This window comes from Gouania willdenowi, chromosome 13 (genome assembly GCF_900634775.1).
Source record: "Gouania willdenowi chromosome 13, fGouWil2.1, whole genome shotgun sequence".
In the NCBI taxonomy this organism is placed as follows: Eukaryota; Metazoa; Chordata; class Actinopteri; order Blenniiformes; family Gobiesocidae; genus Gouania; species Gouania willdenowi.
The window spans coordinates 20,929,377-20,951,751 of record NC_041056.1 but is presented as its reverse complement, the minus strand read 5'-3'; the positions used below and the strand labels follow the sequence as shown (position 1 = coordinate 20,951,751).

At 37.8% G+C, this 22,375-nt stretch overlaps 1 protein-coding gene across 1 annotated transcript; it reads right to left on the bottom strand.

Moving 5' to 3' along the window:
• Window positions 1-5,642: 5,642 nt before the first annotated feature.
• On the bottom strand, window positions 5,643-22,029 carry fzd4 (frizzled class receptor 4). The gene is made up of 6 exons (XM_028465438.1): window positions 21,473-22,029; window positions 16,413-16,550; window positions 15,875-16,261; window positions 13,441-13,586; window positions 8,532-8,779; window positions 5,643-7,125 (listed from the first exon to the last, which is right to left on the bottom strand). Exons 1-6 carry the CDS (start codon window positions 21,743-21,745, stop codon window positions 6,707-6,709), a joined length of 1,611 nt encoding a protein of 536 aa, XP_028321239.1. The 5' UTR covers window positions 21,746-22,029; the 3' UTR covers window positions 5,643-6,706.
• Between the last annotated feature and the right edge of the window lie 346 nt (window positions 22,030-22,375).

The following is a 22,375-nucleotide window of genomic DNA, read 5'->3' as shown; positions in this document are numbered from 1 at the left end:
TGTGATGGAACTGGAAGAAAATGGTCCATGACAATAACCCTGCCTGTAAGATGGATTCTCCTGGTGTTACCAAACACCAGAACTTGAGTTAGAGGGAGGGCTACACATCAATCTGACTCTTGCCAGGTTACCATGACAAGGCTCTATCCTGCAAAGCTGATCTGGCAACAGCAATTAGAAAAAGTTGGAGCCGGATTGATGAAGAGTGCTGTTCGTCACCCGTTAAGTTCATGCCTCAGAGACTGCAAGCTGTTATAAAAGCCAGAGGTGGTGCAATAAAGAACTAGTGGTGCGTTGTAGTGTTTTTTTTATTTGTTTGTTTTTCATGATTTCATATTTTTTTCCTCAGAATTGGAGAGGGGGATTGTAACTACTGCAGAATAGAGTGATTCCATAATTGTTTCCCTCTGCTTGATCTAAGAAAGCAATTGTTATTGACTACCACTATTTTTTTTTCTTCTTGACTTATTTTAGTGTTTCTTAAAGACAGAACGTTGCCATTTTAAATTATTTCAGTTTTGTGGCATGTCTGTGATCTAAGTTTTTTCTATTAATTAAACAACTGAATGAACATCCTCCAAGACTGGTGATTCCTGGTGATTGCGCAACAGAAGAAGAACCAACCTAAAGTTTGGGACCATTTCATTTCTTTTTTTTAATACATTTGGGAAAACTGTAATGAAAAGCCCTGACTTGTTTTCAATCATGATGGAGCAGTGTATGTAGGCCACAGCTATAACAAAGGTCACAGAAAAAACAAGCATATTTTTTTCACCATTCTTAAGGGTAAAAAAAACTAGCATTCAGGGTGAATTGTGATCTGTCAAGTGTGAAACAAATCTCTGTATCTCTATATAAGCCAGAAACCAGTGACTCAACAGATTGATAGTTTAAATGATCTGTAACATTCACTGAAGCATAAAAAAATTCTTCAGGTTTGGTGCCGAATCCACACACACTAAAAAAACCCAAAAAGAAAATGTTCATTTTAGGAAGGAATCTGTGAACACTGAACCCCTTTGGCCTGTGTGAGCGTGCACGTCAGCCTGCCAACATGCTTGTGCTTGTACATGTACTGGGTGCATTAGTTGAGCCACATCTGGAAACAATAGAGCGGCGGATTGCTGTCACTTTTCCTTTACCTCAAGCTTTTGAGTGGTTTCTTAAACAAACACTCAATTCACTCCCAGTAAATTACAGGAAGGCAATCGGAGCTGGAGATTTTTTTCTGCAATAACTTTCCTTTCATTTACACACATATATACTCTAAGTATAACTGTAAGATGTAAATTACACTTAATACTGATGGGAGAGTTGGCGTGTGCTTGTGATTAGGTGTGCAGGCGTGTGCCTGTGTGTGTATGTGATGAGGTAATTGTAGGTTTATAGCTGATGTGATGTGGTCGACTGTATGCTCATGTTTACACAGCCTCATCCACAGCCTCCCAATGAAGATTTGAAACAAATTTAGTGGTTATACAACATGTCTCGTCTTACCCGCGAGTATTGTATGTACATGCCCTGTAGACCAGTGGCCCCCAACCTTAGTGTGCCAACGACCACTATCATACTGGACCAAGTTTCATTGGAGAAGGGGCGATGGGGGTAGGTCAGTGGTGCTGGGATACGCAGATGTGAGTGCAAAAGTAAAAGAGACCATTTTCAAAATAGCATTACCTGTATAGGGCGCCGATAGTAAAGTTGTGTATGCTTATATAAACAGCGACTTTTTGCAACATTAAGCAACAATGCGAAAAATAAACATTTAGCAACAAACTACATTTAAAAAACGTATGTGAATTTTTTTAATGTTACTTTTGACCAGATTTACAGCAATACTTGAAATTTGTGATTTTTTTTTTCTCTTATAAAATATAATGTCAATGCTAAATGTAAATCTTAAATGTTGAACCTAAATCCAAATGTCATGGTGAAACTAAATATTTAGTTAATTGCAAATTCATAGGGATGAGCTTTTGTGTTGGTACTTCCAGTAAATTTGCATATTAGCTGAATATTTTGTTTCACCCGTGACATTTAGATTTAACATTTACCATTTAGATTTAGATTTACCATTTAGATTTAACATTTCGATTTACCATTTAGATTTAGATTTAGAATTGAGATTATATTTCTACAAGAAAAGAAATATCATAAATTTCACAATTATTGCTGTAAATCTGGTCAAAAGTATGCGCAACTTTACAATCGGCGCCCCATAAATGTATTTATTTATCTATTTAAACTTTCCGGCGGCCCAGCACAAATTGTTCCACAGGCCTACCAGTCTGCGACCCAGGGGTTGGAGACCATTCCTAGTTTTGCTGTCATTTTTGCCAAGAGGTGCAGAATTACTAAAAATGAACAAACACTCATCTCTAGATGATCAAATGTGTTGATCTGAACCGAAATCATTCACTGCTCATCTTTTGCTCTTGCCACCCCAAATATCTGTTTTTTTTCTCAAACTTAAAAATCCGCTAAATATCTTTATATCAAAGTGATTTCTTTTGATCAACACTTACAGAAAAGGGTTTTGATTGAAATAATATTTTCCGAGAAGTTAAATGCTATTTTTGTGTGTGACTAAAACACAACTATTAATCTTATTAGTGGTATGCTGTCATTGCTGTCACTTTCTAATTGTTGGTTTGGTTTGAGTTTTTACCCAAACTGCACTTTAAATTCTATAAACCCACACAGCTTTTATACACAGCGTATATTCTATGTTGATCTTGTGCTGTTGCCAAAATATCAGGCTTGTGGTTCCTCCTCCTCCCACAGCCACAGAAACAGATATAACAGTTGCATTCTTAGATGTACTTCCTCCTAAGTGACCTGTATTATTATTATTACTGCTTCTTTGTAATTTACGGTTTTCACATTACTTATTCAAGCATGCTATTTTTTACTAGTTTTGATTGGTGTGGAGATATTTTTGAAGTTTGCGCTAGTGAAACTTAAAAGCTGTGCTCAGTTAACCCTGAACCTTTGTGTGTGCACCATAGTTTGCATGTTCTCCTTTGACTTATTTTTGGTACTGCTTCCAAAAACATGTCTGCTGCATCTGTTCAGTTTATTCATGTTGTAGTTTTTGTTTTTTTGTGTGGATTCTCATTATCTAAAAAAAAGTAAGAATGCATCTCAGTTTGACCAAATAAGGAGCCAACAAGACCCTGCAAACATGCAAACTCCTGTGGGGAGTTTGCATGTTCTCCCCTTCCAAAAACATGTATGTACTGGAGTGTTTATCTGTATGATCTGATCTGACACCCTGTACAGGGTGTACCCTCACCTAGCGCCCATTAAGAGCTCGATACCCACAAGCAGACCCCTGAAATCAACAAGATGGAAGATTAATGAATAAACAACACATTTTAGCCAGAATCAAGCTAAAAAAAACAAAACAAAAAAAAACACGTACATTTAACTTTTCTAATATAACAAAATTAGCTACAAAGAAATCCAAGCAATATTGTGGACAGATACCAATGATGGTTAAATGTCACACACACACAGACACACCCATGATGGCAGAAAGAGATAAACATTGCAACATGTTGGAAACCAAAAAGTTTTTATTCATGATCTTCTGATACAAAAGTTTACTTATTAAATAACAAACAAGTTTTACAATTTCTCACTTTTTACAAGGATAAATTAGAAATCTTTTATAACAAATCTAACTTCTTTTATTTTTTTATACACAAAAGGAGCAGTTTAGACTTTAAAAGCAAAGGCCATCATAGGTAAACTAACTTGAGCTGTGATTCTTATCTCAGTCCTTTAAAAAACCAAAACAAAAAGCTATATCACAAAACTGCATCATCAGTGGTTCCCAGTCTTCACTAAGCATTGTCCATGGTTCTCATGTTTCACGGCACAGAAATGTCACCGGAGGCTCAGTGGGCTCATGGGAGTGCAGACGGTTTAAAGAGGGGAAACTACATTAGTTCAGGGGGAGCTGGTCAGTGGTTAATTTAATTCACTTTAAGTGAATGTAATGTTTACAGGACTTTTGGAAATGTGCTCGCTGTGCCAAGATATGCTGGGATAGAATGTTCCCCTTTTTTCACGGTTCAAGGTTTCACCAGAACCACAAAAGCCTCCCTCAGCACATGAACGCACGGCAGATTTAAACACATTTAGAAGAAACAAGCATTGTCCCCCTCCAGCTTCAATCAAAAACAACAAACTACATCATAGGTGTGGAGGTTTGAGTGAGACCACTGCCAAGATTTTCTACATTTCATTTACTCCAATCAAGAGTATTGACTTTCTACTCAAATGTAGACGGCATAAATGTGGCTCTCGCATATTATATAACAAGAGCTTTGCTAAGATTGTCAAACAAATTTAAGGTAGTTGTGAGCCATTTAGGCAGGAGACAAGAAAGACTTTGTAACTGAAAGTAGATTTGAGAAACATCAATATTCAAAATGCTAAAAGATGATGATGATTTTTGAACAATTGTAGAAGAAAAACATCTATTCTTAAAAATAATGGATGTTTCGGATTTCATTACAAATTTGATTGTCTTGGGAAAAAAAAAAAAAAAGAGTCTTGATGCATGATTGAGTTAAAAAAAAAAAAAAAGAAGAAGAAGAAGCAAGAGACAGAAGACAGTGAACAAGACAGACACAATGTCTCAGACACCCAAGTCATCCATGATGTTTCTGCAATGACTTAAAATGAATACATGCAGGGTTGGGGTTAAAAGAAAAGCAGAAAACTCAAGTTTGGCTGATCGAGTGTTGTAACAAATGAGATCATGATTCACAGATGAGCCGTGAGATGGAAACGGGTCCGAATGCATTTGTCAATGAAGTACTGAGAGAATTAGTGAAACAAAACCACATCTGATATCTGGATTTTGTAATTTAACAGCTACAAATCTTACCAGGGTTGGGCTCATTTATAATTGTAATTGTGAAATTGATAATTAATTACAATAATGACATAATTATAATTGTAATTGTATTTGAAAAAATCTGTTGTTATTGTAATTATAGTTAATTTGTAATTGAGCTCAGATAATAAAATAATACATCAGATAATGTTTTTTTTTTTTAGATAAGGCTATCATAACGTATCATAAGGCATAAACATGTTTTATGGGGTTATTTATTTCAGGCTCAGTAATTGTGATCTTGTGAACTTTAATAATTGAGAACATAATTGTAATTGAATTTCAGGGGAATAATAATCATTCTAATTGTAATTGGAAAAAAAAACCAGTCACCGTAATCATACTTGAAATGTAATTGAACATGGATTATTGTAGACGTAATTGTAATTAAAAAATGTAATTGACCCAAACCCTGAATCTTGCACAAGTTGGCACTGATTGCGTTGCTTTTAGCTCTTAGTTTTTGCTAGGGGTGTCCCGATCCGATATTGATATCGGTCCAATATCAGCCAGAAAACGAATATCAGATTATATTGGACTGCATCTATGATCTTTGATATTAGCGTTCCGATAAGTTTTTGTTGTTTTTGTCTCCGCCCTCAGTTGTTCCCACCATATACTGACAATAAAAAATAACTGAAGTGAACTTGAATTGCTGACTATTGCTCTCTGTTTGAGTAACATCACTTGATCAAGCCTTTTCTAACATTTCACATCACAAAAAAAGTAATAAAAGTCGGTATGATTCGTGCTGATATCGCATTGCATCGATATCGACAAATACTCAAGGCTGCAATATCAGCATCGTATCGGAAGTGAAAAAGTATCGGGACATCCCTAGTTTTTGCACCTTGCTGCAGGGTCAATGTGTCTGGAACACCACTTAGTTGTAACACTATGATGGTTTGTTTATAAAGACACTTAAGGATAGATGGTACAAAATATAATTTACCAATTCTTGCACGTTAACAAAAGCAAATATGTTACGCAACTGCTTGTAGAACTGTGCAGATCATTACGATTCACTTGATGCTAAAGCATAAAACAGAAGCCTATATTTCCTGTTTCCCATCATGCATCATGACAAACTTAAAGGTGTTGTTGTCTGGTCTGCTCCCAGTCTTACAAACGCTGCCTGGACACTTCACATAATACAGAATAATAGTGCATTACTATAGCTTAGAGCTGGTTTCCCAAAATGTTTGGAGCAAGGTATAATAGTGTTATCTAAATGTAAACAAACTGCAGATTAAAGGTAATAATGCATTATTTCATGACAATTGTTCTGGTTTGTTGGCTAGTTCAGTTTTAGGTTGAATGTCAAAGTGTCACATGCTTTTGGGAAACTTCAGCCACCGCGCTTACTATATCTGCTCCAGTGTTTAATTTGAATGCTTTAAAGGACCTTAAAACATCAAAGGCAGGCGTTTCCAGTCTCATCTGCTGGGAACTCTGGGCCAAAGAGAGAGAGTGTGATGCTACACAGCTTGTGTCTGCATCAACCGTGCTCCTGTTTTTTGCTTTTCTGTCGTGTTCCTGCTTTCTCTTTTATAGGCAAATGACATCAAACAGAGGTAGAAGTTCAGGTTGCTACGTTTATGCGACTCAGTCCTCTTCTTCGTAAAAAACCATGTATGGGGCACAGAACTGGGGACTGACTAGGAGTTTTTTTTGTCACATTCAGTGGCTTTTTATATTCTCCCTCTCTTCTCTTGAATCTTTAAACTTTCCTCTACTTGTTGAGTTCATGCGGAGGGAGAAGCAAGAAGTCAGGTCCATTCGGCCCTTTCTTTTTCTTCATACTACCGTCTCATTACCCTTCCCCGGTTTAATCCAGCCCTCGCCTGGTTCCCTCTTGCCACCTCGGCCTGCCCTGCTGTCCCGGAGCAGACGGGCAGAGCAGCGCTGCCAGGTGTGGAGAGTTTTTGCCGACCAGATCCACATGCCTGACGTGATACCCACAAGCAGTGACATGAAAATTCGGAGCATCTCAGATGCCACAAACGAGTCCCTGGTGCTGGCTTTGAACTCCCCCCAGTGAGAAAGCTGGTAGAGATAACAGCCGATGACGGTGGAGGCCGGAACAGTGTAGAGAACGGAAAACACGCCGATCTTCACCATTAAACGCTCCAGCTTGTCCGTTTTGGCACCGTCTTTCTGGAGATTAGAGCGGATCTTAAAAAGAGCCACAAGGCCAGCGCAGATGAACAGTGTCCCTGAAGGGCCAGAAGAAAACAGCTGTCAGAAACAGTCGTAAAAACTAAAAAATACACAATGATAAAGGAATTAAAATAAAGACAACATTGTTTGTCAAAATTTTTCTAAAGTTTGATGAACAAATGAAGAAATCTCAGGTAGTTTATGGGTGGAAAAATGCAAAAAAAAAAATGTTAACAGGATTCCTACAGCTTCAGTCAAATTAAATTCAAGACTTTTTAAGACTTTTAAATGCCATTTAAGACCACCGTCACGGTAAATTAAAGGGGGAAAAAATGCCACATCAGTTACATACGGTAAGGGTTATATTTTTCCAGTGTCTAATGCAGATGTGCAACAAGTGGTGCCCAAAGTAAACACACAAAAACACACAAAATTACATAAATACACAATAAATAAAAACAGACTAAAATAATCAAAATCACTCAAAACACACGAGGTGACTACAAAAATAGCCTGAAATCTATGAAACAACAACAAAAATAAAAAAAATCTTCGTTGGACAGACAATTTTTGTTAAATTTTACTGTTGTTGAAAGTTGCTACAAGTAGGAGTGTGACAATACCTCAATACAACGATATATCGCGATGTTTCCTCGAGTGATGCGTTATCGATTCACTGGAGCCAAACATCGATATTTATTTATTTAAAAAAAACAAAAAATCTTCATTAATTTAGTTTTTAATGATTCAAAGTTAATTTGCACAAACATCATGAACAATATTTTGGTGAAGCATTATTTTGTCGTTCCTTAAAGACTTGAACATAACACAAGGACATGTGACTAGTTGTGGTCAGTGTGTGTTCAGAAGAGCCACTGTGCTGTATACACTTGGCTGTCATTCATGTGAAATTGACTGACCATGTTTTGTAATTTCTGTTAAATGGATTCAGTGCAGTAGATAAATTCTTGAATTTCTTAAATGACACAAATATCATGATGTATCGCCGATGAAATTACCTGCGATATAATCGCAGTATCGATTACCGCCGTATCGTCAGATCATCGTTATCGCGGGCAAAAAAATATTGTGATATTTTGTATCGCAAGGTACCTGGCGATACCCAGCCCTAGCTACAAGCATGACGCGCATCTGCAGAGTCCCGCTAAAACTATGTCACTGTTTTGTAGTTTGTTCCGCTGTCGTGATTGTGCGATGTTACGAATGTTACCATTTATTTTGAAACATGAGACTAATTACAATCATGAAATCATACTTTAATGCGTAAAATTTTAACACATTGATTTAAGACATTTTTATTAAGACCTTTTTTTTTTAAAATTCATGAATGACTAAATCTGTATATGCAACTTGGTTGAATGAAAAAACACTAATGCTGCCAAATGGCGAAAACACGATAAACACCAGGGTGTATTTATGCACAAGGAATGACCGTGTTTACCTATGAGGAGGTATGTGGCCAGTGGTGCTACTACAAAGCCCGTGAGAGCTTCCTGTTGCTGATTGCCAACGTAGCAAAGCCCAGTCAGGTCATCTGCGTCTACCAGTCTCATGATGAGGATGACGATGGTTTTGACAGCTGGTATGGCCCAGGCGGCTATGTGGAAATAGGAGCTGTGCATTTCAATGGCCTCATGACCCCACTTTAACCCAGCAGCCAAGAACCAAGTGAGGGTCAGGATCACCCACCTGGAAGAGACAGCAGGAAGTAGACAGTTACAAAAGATTGTGGAAAGTGTTTGTGTATGATAAGGAGAGCACGTAGTAGGAATGTCTTTGCTTTGGCAACGTTTCACAACAACATCATGGAATTTCATTGTTCACTGATATATTTTAATACAGTGACATGGGTGAAAAATGACCAAACAAGAAAAACTTGTCTCAAAAAAAGATTGGAATCAGATGTAATAACTGCTTTGCACTGTTTGTGGTTGAAGTAAAATGGCAGTAGTGGAAATCTTTCTACTAATAATACCACTACCAGGGTTGGGGTCAATTACATTTTTCAGTTACATGACATTTTCAATTACCAATGTTCAATTACAATTACAGCAACCAGCATTTTGTTTTTTTTTTATTTTTTATTCTCAGATAGTCAAATACAATTACGTTCTTAATTAATAAAGTTCAAACACAATTAAACGCAATTACTGAGCCTGAAATAAATAACCTAATAAAAGTTAACCTTCCTCTTGTGTTAGCTTTCTGTTAGCATCTCTTATGATAACGGGTCCTAAATCAGCTGTAAAATACACTAAAAAAAATATCTATCATCTGATTTCTTTCCTATCTATTGGTTACCTTGTTAGGCTTCCTAATCAAAGAATATATAGGTATTAATATTTTTGGTGTGGGCGTCTGAGCCTGTTTTGTGACAATATACCCCTAAAAATGTTTTAAATGGTAAAATGTGGGAAAGCTTGATATGCAATATATTTTAATAATTGTTAACTACATATGTATAGAACTGTAACATGGTTCCCCAGTTGTGTGTTAAATTATAATTGACAATTTTTATAGAATTTTCATGACAATTGCGATGTCAATTATCTGAACTCAATTACAATTTTATTACGACAGCAACAGATTTTTAAAATTACAATTACGCCATAATTGTAATTAATTATCAATTACGCGATTACATTTATAAATTACCCCAACCCTGACTAGTACTAATAATAGGAATGAAGAAAACAAGCAGTGTATGTGATGATGTGATTTCTAGAAAGTCAATTTGTTAGCGTTTACATGTAAATATATCCTGTTTCTGACTGTGTTCAACAATGGCATCCTTTGATTTCAGTCATTAAGTTGTGTTAAAATGCCAAAATTTGGAAATCCACATCCATCTTGTTCTACCAATATGGTCTGAACTTCCCATGTGTTAGCAGAAGAAGTGGGTAATTAAAAACTACACTTCTACATAAAATACATTTTAAGGAAAATGAAGCCCTTTCATTCTGGTGATACCACGGTACTTAATGCTCACAAGTGATGGTGACCAGTAGCTCCAGTACACTTACTAACACCTACCCAAGCTCTTTGCACGACATGTAGTGACTTCAGCATGTTTGGGTGTCTGTTATCAGCAGCTTTACACTCTTAGATCTGTGAGGGAGCAGCAGACGCGTGGATTCCTATTGTGAAACATTTGGAGTCTTTGACAAGAAAACCCTGCGTGCATCTGACTTCTCATTTATGGCTCCACAAAATCCCACAACATTGGTGACACTTATGGTTTGGTAAATATAACTATAACAACATAAAAAAATAATAATAATTTATCCTTTTTTTCTGATCCTCTATCTATCCTTTATATCTATCATTATTATTAGATTCTGATAAGTTATTCATTAAACATTAAAACATGCTATGTTAAGTTTAACAAGTGAAGCAACACTCATAGACATTGTCACTTGCAGCGTATACATGAATTCTCCTTCTTGTCTTTCACAATAAGAGCCCTGGATATAGGTTGCTATCATCAACCAATGACAATTTCTCATAATTCTTATTGTTACATGAACATAAGATAAGATAATCCTTTATTGATCTCACAATGGAGAAATTTACTTGTTACATTTGGCATTCAGTAAGATCACTCAGGGTGTGCAGAATAGACAAGAAATGTGCAGACAGTTAAATAGTAAAAAGAGGTATCTTATGTACAATAAGTAAAAGCAAACATCTTAAGGCGATGGAGTTATAACAATTAGGAAATAAGAATAAATTCAAATAAAATAAAAGTTAGAACAGACTATAAAAACTAGAATATCTCGGTGCAAAGTTTGCAGTTCTAGTGCAATATATTTCTTATTGTGTTATGTATTCATTGAATATGTTTTTGTAAAACAAGCAAAAATAGTGAACTGGAATTCTTTGTTTTTGAGAAGGACTGGTCGTCACTTGGCGAGCCAATCACTAACTGCTACTTCTGCCGAAATCATAGCCACAGTTACGGTCAGAGACACACATTGCGCAATGTTACAGGAAACCTGAGTTCACGTTTTGTGATGATCACATGTTTACGTAGCATCTATCCAGGACCCTAGTTATGAAAGACCAGAACATGAAGCATTTGGTTTGAAAAATTTGAGGCCATGCTAAACTAAAAAAGCTTCTTTATTTCTATCTTGTGTATTTCTTTGGTTTGTCACACAGGAAGTTGCAATCATAGTCCGGAAGTATAGACACCCGGAAAAATGTTGATACGTGAACATTATTTAAAGGTCCCATGTCATGTTATTTTTCACCCATCTCCATTTGTTTGAAGAATTTTCCCAAACTTGCCTGTTTATCAGAGTTTTAGCCTCTGAAAAGTCACTTTCTGAGAAACTCTACACAAACGAGCTGATTTGCGTCCTACTTATGCATATTCATGAGTGGGTGTGTTTATAGACGGGACACTGACTTCCTCCTGAGGACGGCCCGCCCTCCTCCTACCCACTCCATAGCCAAGCTGAAATGCTCACCTTTGTGGGCGTGTCTGATTACATGTCAATCACTGCAGAGAGCTTCCTGGAGGCGCGGCTTCTCCAGCTCAGTGTCGCGTCAAATTCGTCATCAAAGTGGGAACGAGTCATGTATGTGTATGAAACCCAAATAGTACTTTTATGATGTTTCAACCAGAAAAAAGTTGATTTAGTGTAACACGGTCCCTTTAAAACAGGCCGATTGGGTTTTACGCATTGATGATATGTGCAATCGCATTCATAACTCTTCAAAAAATTACTTTCGGCTGCTAAAGTGTTTTTTGGAAGAATTGATTTGTGACAAACTTGCAGAAGTTGCAGAAAACAATATGTTCAGAAGCAGAATCCTTAACAGATGAAAATTCAGAATTACATTGATCAACATATTTAGAGAACAGGGGTTTTAAACATAAGGCTTTCGGGGCCCTGGTTAGGGTCCACCCTGGCCTGTGGGTATTAAAACAGTAAAAGGAAAACCAAACCCAGGGCATAATTTACCCAGAATCCTGTCCTAATTTGGTCTTATTGTATCGCATTTTGCTGTGCCTCACAAAACTTGCTATACTTTTTTTTTTATAGATTTGCTTGGAAATAAACATAACATTTATAATGAATCTTGAAAACGTGTCCGGTAAACAAGTACTGGTAGTCCAAGATATCGACAGAGCATGTGCAAAAATAAAAACCTTAAGCATCTGAATAAAATCCGGGTAATAAACAATATGCAGCTTGCGTAAAGCTCTGCCGGCGCGTTGCCAGATCTGACTGACAATTTTAAGCACAAACATGGCGTCAAACCCAATAGAAATGCTTTGCAGCCCAACATGTTCAGAAGAAACCCAACTGCGAGGAAACACGACCAAACCTGGCAACCCAGCTCTGCCTAAGAAGCTCCATTCTCCACTAATTAGACTACTTATAGTATATTGCTTTAAGTGGCTTCTCTGTGGCTTGTAAATACACTTTTACGACCTAGAAAACTTTTTTTTTTTTTTTTTTTTTTTTTTTAAAAACTTAAGAGTCAGTTGTTTAAAAATGCATATTCACATATTGATAATATAGTATGCAACTTCATACCAACTGTTAACTGTTTATCATCCATTGCTCAAATATGTACCTTATGGACTAAAACATTTGTTTGAAAAAAAAAAATACATGATTTGTACACACTGACAACTGCTAGGACAACTTCTATTTTGTATGGCAGCTACGCATGTTTTCGTGTTTAAATCATGCCCTGAAATCACACGAGTAAACAGCAGAGGGCAGCAATTCACCATAGATGCACCTAAAGTATTGTATTTTGTGTAGCGTTTACACATTTAAAAGGCAGAGTCATAACTTTGCCTTTTTTCTTAATAGATCCCACTTTACTTTGTATGGTGTGATTAAACTGTTCAAGATTTCCTCACAGATGAGGTCATTTTGTTGCGTATCCATCGAATAAGTGTGTGTGTCTGCAGTTAGTAATTTGTTACACAGTGAATTACATTTTAAGAATAGAAGCAGTCCTGTTTAGGTGCTTTCCAACATACTGAAGGGAGAACAAAAAGCAAAGTCACAGTTGAGAGAAAAGGAAGAATAAAGAGCTGTCAAAGCAGGATGTTTTCCACTAAACCCTCAGTGTGACACGGAGGTGGAGCGTTGACACATTTATCTCTCTCGTGTGTGTGCGCTGATTTAAACCCAACTATTGCACATGTAAGTAGAATGTAGACTTTCTTTAAAAACAGGATGCTTCAATTGTTCCACTAGGATTCACTGACAAGAGCTGTTGAGATTGGTCAAAACCGGAGCAAAGAGATAAAGAATTGACAAAGGAAATAGAAGTGTGTATGTGCAAGTATGTGTGTGTGTGTGTGTGTGTGACCAACTGACCATAATGAGGAGGCCATGCCAAAAAAGTATAGCAGAAGGAAGACAATAGCACAGCCGGTGCTCTTTAAACCTTCTTGTACCAGGATTGGTACTGCGGTCGCATCCAGGTCACAGGAAACACGTTCCCTCCCTAGAGTCAGGCGTACCTGGGGAAAAACACGTCAAACATTAATGAGATGTGGCTGAATTATGTAGAACTGTAATGCAAAAACAATTTAAGGCATATTTTGTTGTAAAATGTCAGAGTGACTGCCCTCTATGGGTTGAAACCCGGCTATTACAATTGATTTTTGCTATTGGCTGAGAACAAGATCATGTGATGTTTTGGGTAGGGCTGTCACTTTAATGCATTAATTGCGATTAATTAACTACAAGAAAAAACACTAAAAGAAATTAAGGCCGCTTCTTTTTCTTGCACCCCAAACAGCGCGGAACCTCTCTAATTGCACGTGTTTCCGGTATACCCACAACACTAATGCAACAGTAGAACCAGAGGAGAAGTCATTGTGCGCGTTAACTTTATTTAAAAAAAACCTAAAACTAAAAAGTGGATGGAAAACTAAAGCTTGGTTGTGTGCAAATTGTGCACACACTCAATGCTAACTATGTAGCAGCTAGCACGGACAGCGGTCCTTCGGACGCTACATGAGACCGAGTGGTTAGGACACACTGGACAAGATAACAGGGTTCAGAGACTAAATAAATAAATTCATAAGTGACAAATGAACAAAATCAGTGGATAAATGATTGTAGTGGATAGTCGACCACTCTCAGTGGTAGAAGATGTGGGCGGGGCTACTACTACTAGAAGTGATTACTTGATGTTATTACAGTACTCTATTTTGTGATGAACAATGTTATTTTTGATGTTCTAATTTACAGCACTGTGATTGATGGGTCTGTTTCATTTATTATATATTATCTGAAGGAGAGAAAAAGCAACAAGTTCAGTGTTCAATAATTGTATTGATCATAAGTGTTCTTAGCGTTTATGATGTGCTAACTTATAGCACTACGTATGAACCTGGTGTTTTAGTTCATTAGTATTTTCTATTATTTAGAGATAAAGTCCACATCAACATTTTCCCTGATAGTTTTAACCAGTGGTTCCCAATCTTTTGTCCAGTGTACCCTCTTTGCATTTTTGTCAAACCATGTGTACCCCCTTCATATCATTAATATCCTCTCCATAGTTTCATACACTTTTTCGTTTGTTTAACAACAGACTCCCCTAAACCCCTAACTGTGCCTCCAACATTGGTTCCCTAAGGATTAATCTCCAAATTCAAAACATTGAGTGTAATTTAAAGTGGATATTATTTTAAAAAATGCACTTTCATGTGGTTACTTAAATAGTAAGTAAATACAGTCTCCTTTGTAAAATGTAGCTAATTATTGTCTCCTATTGTCAGAAGTGTGATAAAATGACCTCTATAGAGCAAAAAATTAATCCTGTTTCAAAAAACTACAAGAAAATATAATATTTTATTAATCAATAGTACTGTTAGTTTATGGAAAAATGGAACCACTGGTCTAAACTTAAGTTGTCAGCAGCCCTTTAGACTAGTGTCATATACAAAGGAATGGAAATGTCTACATGTCTGTTAAAATCAATAAATGACTTTATAAAGACACATTGTTATATATCAATGTTTCAATCTGCCGCAATAATGTAATCAATAATCAAAATGAAAATACCTCAACTTGAGGGCATTTCTCAGCAATTTTTAGGTGAGATTAAAAACAGATTAATCAGATTGATTAATCACAGAGCAGAATTAATTAATCACACAATATTTTCATATTAGGGCGGAGCGAACAGTGCTTATAAAAACTAGCACCTGAGGGCTCTACAATCTGTGGTGAGTAGGTTGGATTGAGAGGACAGTGAAGAGATTATGCTACTAAATTTACATTCCACCTGAAGTTATTTAAAACACGGGACAAACATGACAAAGTAAGTGTTGTTTCTGAAGTGCAACTACTCCTTAAAACCACTTTTTCCTGCTGAAAAGAAATGTATTTGGGTATGAAGTAGTGTTGTTGATTGGTCCTAGTCCAAGTGTTTTAATTTGGTATGTTTTGTTGTAAATATGTAAATCATATATAACCATAACCATATATGTAAATATGGTGACATCACGGATCACAACCGTTGGCTCCGCCCCTCCTATAAATACTAGCACATGCGGACTCTGCAATCATTGGTGAGTAGGTTGGATTGAGAGAGGTATAATGAGTAATGAGTAGCTTGTTAACATAGCACAGATTGTTCATTGGAGATTTTATAGTATCTTGGCTGGGCGTGTCTTAACTGCTCCAGGAGCCCCGCCTATAATCATTTTTTGAATTTCCCTCCTAGTGGCACGTCAGGAGAAATTCTTTAAGTATGATTAAGGTATGATTGCTGCCAAGGTTGGAGCAAACATCTCACCAGGTAGGCGACGCTGTACAGGTTGCAACACATTGAGAGGAAAATGATGGGCCTCTCTGGGTAGGAAAAACGCTGGGAGTCCAACAGAAACGTCAGGACGGTCAGCGTGGTAGATATGAAGCAGAGAGCGGCCCACACGGCCATCCACGCGTCCGTGAAGACTTTGGCCCCGCGGCGGTAGAGCCCACTGTCGTATCCGCACTGGAGGGTGCAGCTTTCAGTCTGTTTGAGCCAGGTGTACTGGTCGGGCTCAGAGCCGAGGGCCTGGCACTCCTCCTGGTGCGGCGGATGTCGGACAGGTACATAGGGCGTGTCCTCGTCACCTGGACCCTCCATGCACATGTGGTTGTGGTCATTTTGAGGTGGGAAGAGGCTGCAGTTGAGCACCTAGAGCAGTTGTGTAATTTTTAATTTTCACTCTGGATGCAGTGAGATTTCTTAAATAATCCAAATAAAACCACTTCAAAAGGTTTATTTATACATTTTTATATCTATTTAGTAGCAAAACAATGAAATCAAAGAATGATGATACACATACCTCTGGCCAAATGAAGCCAAATTCATGGAGCACTGGGAGACATTTTCTCTTCACTGAGAGACACATGCTTCCACAAGGGCCGATGGGGATGGGAACCTTGTCCGTGCACATCGGCACGTAAACCGAACATAGGAAGAACTAGAGAAAAAAAAAAACAGAAACAGGTTTAACACAATTGGCAAAAAATAAATGTTGTCTTATGTTAAAATCCGCAATGAAAACATTGCTGAGTCTGAGGTACCCAAATATAACCCCACCATGAATTTCAACGTTTTATAAAATGTATTGATTACAACCTACAATATGGTGTTTGGCAACAGAGCTTAACATCAGTGAATAGAAAGGTGAACTTTGAAGATAAATTCTTTAAAATGTTGGGGAATTTAACTTTTCCAGCTACTATAGCCAAGAAATTATTCCATGAGCTGCTTTGGAACCATAATCATTGTTAGGGAAACATTAATGAGAATGTGATGGGTGTGATGTATTTAGAGCAGAAATGGGCAACTTTAAAGACTAACTAAACCCCAAACCCACTTCTCTCTGCTGAATACATATGTATTTGGGTATTAAGTAGTGCTGTTTATTAATCCTCGTCCCACTCTTCACATTTTAGTAAAAGTATTGTAATTTTGCATATTTAGTTGTAAAATGTCAGAGTTACTGGCCACTAAGGGTTGAACGCCGGCTATTACAATTGAATTTTGCTATTGGCTGAAACAGATTCTTTAGATTCCCCTGTGTCATCAACTTTCACTGTTGGCCCCGCCCTTCCTATAAAAAATGACAGGATAGAGGAGGGTTTCCTCCAATCACAGCCCTAATGAGGAAGTCCACTGTGTTCTGTGTGAAACAGCCCACAGTAGTGATGATGTTTTTGACTGTGTGCTTCTATAAAGAGCAGATTCTGGTCTAATCAGAGGGTTCATCAACCTATGTATGTATTTATAGACACATTTATGCCATGTGTGTATTCCCGTCTGTCTCTGTGTGTGCATGGACGTGTGTGTACGTCTTATCGCTGTGTGCGTGAGGTGGTGGGAGAGCATGAGTGGTGTCTGTAAGGCTGTGTGAGCTTCACGTTGTGATTGTGTGTGCTTGTGGTTGTAATGACAAATCTCAGCTTATGAACTCGTTATGTGTGTGTGTCTACAGACACATCATTTTGTGTATTACGGTCCGTCTCTGCGCACAGTGCAGCGCTTCCTGAGTGGTCATGTCTTACTGCTACAACAGTAATGCCCATAATCAAGACATTTTTTTGAATTTCCCTCCTAGTGGCAGGTCAGCAAAAAGCAGGGGTTCAGTTACTCTTTCATCAGCGTGGGCCACAAAAACGTCTGATCCGAGGGTCACATTATCAACATTCACTAATATGAGCATTAACACAGGAAACAACAAAGGGTCTGTGTATAACGAGTCTCTGCTTGCGTATTTGTATATTTTTGTTGTTTTGTGTACAGTTTTGATGTCGTTTTCAAAGTAAATTTCAATTTTTTTGTAATTTTGCTAATAGTTTGTATACTTTTCTCCATTTAATTTGTTTTTGGAGTAATTATGAGTGTTTGTACTGTCATTTTGTATCTATATTTTTCTCAGTATATGTGTTTTTTGAGTAATTTTGCATGTTTTTGTTGTCATTTTATGTATATTTCTCTAATTGTATGTATTTTTGGACAATTTTTGTTCTTCTTGTGTGTATTTTTTGGTCATTCTGCACTTATGGAGTCATTTTGTGCAGAGGGCTGCCAGTTTCCCATATCTAATTTAAAGTGTATGCTCAACTAGTCTGGGACACTCGGATGGACTATCCGTCTATCCTATTCTGTTTGCCCTTCTGTTCACTAACCCCCACCAATCAAAGCGCATGGCTGCCACCTCTCAACCTGGTTCTGCTGGCGAGAGGGAGTTTTTTCTTCCCACTGTCGCTAAATGCTTGTTCATGTGGATCCTGTTGGGTTCTCTTTCTTACTACGGACTCTATTTTGTTAAACTCACTGAGATGACTTTGATGTAATTTGCACTGTATAAATAAAGTTGAGTTGAGTGTGAAATCGTGTGAACATGGTAGAAAGGTCCTATTTTGACAGCAGAAAGGGGATGATATGCTGAAAACTAGCTTGTGATAGACTTCCCTACTTGTACACTGTTTTAGTAAAACAAAGACAAAAAATTGACTGCTTGATAAAAAAAAAAATGGTAAAACACAGCCGAAAGTTACATTTTAGGTCAAAGTTTCATTGCATTACAACAGAATTACAGTGGGTAAATAAATACATTGTGCACGGTTCATGTTGCTTCTCAGTACCTACACCTTTTTATCATTCTGCAACACCTTTCAACACATTGCACCACTGCTTCTATTTGATTTCCACTTCCGCAACTTGACTCAGGACGAGACTGTTTACAAATGTATAGCTAAACTTCTCCTCGGTCACACACACAATCTAAGGTCTTAACAACACTGATGGCATGAGTGGAAGTAAAACCCTCCTGATCAAAGGCTCTCTTTGAGTGGCAGTGGTTTGGAAATAGACTTCCTAGACGAGGTTATAAAGATACAGAACTATTAAGAGCCACATTTGGACTTCTGAGGTGATGGAACTGTGAGAGTAAGCCGTCTGGGGTTACAGCAAACTGCAATTTCAAGGGACTTCACGCATTTTCAGTCAAAACACTGTGGCACATTGTGCCAAACTAATGATAAAAAAAATAAATAAATAAATACACTGAAGCAGAAAATAGGTTTCAGTTGCTTACAAAAAGGAAACATGGGGCTGTGGGCTGTAAAGAGGGGAAAAAAAAAAAAAATGCATGTTGGACCAAAAAAGGATTTATCTTCTGTAACTGTACCCACTGTGTCCCTCACATTAAGGATGTTCCTGATACGGATACTCGTTTACCTCAGTTGTTCCTTCCGCGATCCCAATCTGGGCTGTGCTACGCTCTGCATATTCAGCACATTCGGATAATCCCACAACAGCATCGTGTTTCTCTCCACAAATAAAGAACCCTGAATGATGAAACTGACCACAAGCCATTTCTGGCTATAGTTTATTGGATGGTAAAATTAAACTCCAAATGTTTCCAAATTAACAAACCTCGTGTGAGTCTTTACGGTTGCTTTGACATGACAGCTCGTGACGTTTATAAAAGCAGAAATATATTGGATCACAAACACTCGGTGGGGTTTTAATATTGCTCACAGGCACAGGCTATACACATGCCCAGCCTGTGACTCCAATGTAACACATTCCGGGTGTTTTCCCCTGGCCCGTTGTAACCCGAGTGCTGTCACTGCAGTGCTAGAAGCTGCTCAGGTTACTCCATCAGGAAGCCTCCCATTAGAGCAAATGTTAGGAGATATGGCTCCCCTGTCCCCTCTCTCCCTCTGTGTGTGTGTGTGTATTAAAAAGTTGGTCGAGCTAACTTTACAACGCCATTTATGACAGTGAGTGTCGAGAATAGTTGAGTTTTATGTTACCTTTTGACTGTTATTCTGCAAAAAATGTCTCCAAAGTAATAAACAAATTGACGTATCACCTTAAGATTAAAAAAAAAAAAAAAAAAAAAGTTAATTAAAAAGGCAGTGGCTATCTGTACAGTTGCCGTATCAATATACCAACATTCTATCTGTACGCAGTGCCCCTATTTGGCCAGTTTAGGTCAAGTGATAGGTCAGTCATTGGCCAGTTTAGGTCATGTGACCTTACCCTAAACCTAATCCAAAAGAAGATTTTCTTACTACTTCATCAGAATAAAGATGTGTCCTGTGACTACTCTGATGCATGTGTCCGTAAAGCTAAATAAAAAACAGCGTAGGCCTAATTTAAGAACCATGGCTCGTCACTCGCACTGATTTGATCTGAAAAGCCTTTTCTTCTTTCTAAATATAATCTACAGTAAAATGCCAGGGAGACATAATGAGTCTAATCAAGCCTTTCTCACGAGTCAAACAAGCAGCATTTTGTTTAGGACCACTGAGGGCACCATTGTTGAGGACAGTTACAGTATGTGATACAGTGGTAGTGAGGATTATTCAGCTGGAGCTGAAGAAGGAAATGGACCATGTGCAGAGACACAGCAGGACCCCTTACTAACCTGATCCATCCTGATCATCCAGTGCCGTGCTTTATTTGATCAGAGGTGATGAAGCGATGAATTACAAGTACTCGAGTCAAATTACTGTAATTATGTTCATTTCATAGAAACTTGTACTTATTTTAGTGTATTTCTAAATCAGTAATTATACTTGTACTTACGTAGGTTTTTTAAAAAAAGCAAAACAACTCATTACATTTCCACACCCAACCGTGACTGAGTACATTATTATTATTATTATTATTATTTGTGATTTCTGTTTCATGGTCTATATTATTATCAACATAACCATATGTTCTTAGTCATACCATTTCTGATTACCACCCAGCCATTTTCTTCAGTTCAGGTTGGGGCTTCTACCTATTATGTTGTTACCCACATGGCACTGTTTTAAGAGTTCATACATGTAGCTATACTTAGAGCCTGAGCATTCTTATTTTGAAATAAATTCATTGGTGTTATTAAAAAAAATAATAAAAAAAATAAAAAGAATTGTACATTTTTGACAAACCTCTTATTTTATACAGATGCCTTTGTGGAAAATAAATTAAGTTCCAATTGTGCAAAATTTGTTTTCTTCCTTTTTAAGTTTCAACATGACGTTTACTGTAAACACTAACAGTGAAAGTAACTAGTAACTTTTACTTTTAGTACTATTTAATTGAGCTTCATTTACTTGTACTTGGGTGTTTTATGTATGACTTACTTGTACAATTTTTTTAAATCAAGTTACAGTACTTCTACTTGAGTAGAATACATCAGTATTCTTTACAAATCTGCTGACCAGTCAAGAACTATAGTCTACTATTACAATCTATTAATCTTTACACACATATGAACACAAACTGTACCTATGAAGTAGCTCACAGTTGGTATATAATCTATGAATGTATTTTATTGACACAAACTGTGCTGGGTTTGCCCATGGTAGGCTGTCTCCACTGTGCACACACTGGTACCTTGAGCTGACTGGAGCAGCCGTACTGGATGAGCGGGGTGAAGGTGGTCAGCTGCAGCTCTGCGTCCGACTGCAGCACGTTTCCCACCAGGTTGGGCATCTTGGTGACGTTGTAGCCCAGACCCTGGCACATGCTGATCCGGATGGGGTCGCAGGTCATCTCCTCCACCTCGTCTCCAAACGCGCTCACCTCTCCGAGCAGTGCGGTGGTGGTGAAGAGGAGGAGGAAGAGAAAGAGCGCTGCCCCCGTTAGAGACCCCGTCTCCCCGGCCATGGTCAGGGAGGAAGGCGCTCTGTAGATGCTGGGTGTCGGTTCAAAACCCCACGGGAGCAGTGCTGTCTGTCACTATCCCAACCCGAGGCGATCAAACATCCAGAGGACAGCAGCGCATCAGTGCAGCAAAGCGCGTGTCTTCACTTTAAACACTCTGTGCACGCACTGCGTCTAAAGTCCATCTTCATGTTGGTAAATATCCACAAAATCCACGTTGTTTGCGTTGTTTTCTCTGTGAATAAGAACTCCTCAAAGTAAGTCCAGCCACAACTTCCACATCCAGACGATTTTGCGCCTACTGGCTTTGAGCGTCTACCACTAAACTTTATTGTGTCTGTGGCCTGGGTTGCCAAATAAGGATGGCAATTTCCCGCTACAGAGCTGCGGGACATCTAATTAATACCCCCAGGCCTTTATTTATTTATTTATTTTACAAAACATTTAAATTGAAAATAACTGCAGCAGATATGTATAAGTGCAAAACCAAAAGAATAATAAAAATCAATTAAACATTTGCTTATTCTGTTTGGCTGAGTTTGCACATCTGAAAGTACTGTTAGGACGTTTTGGAAAAAAAAAAAAAAAAAAAAACAAAACAAAAAAAAAAAAAGAGAAAAAAAACAATGGACT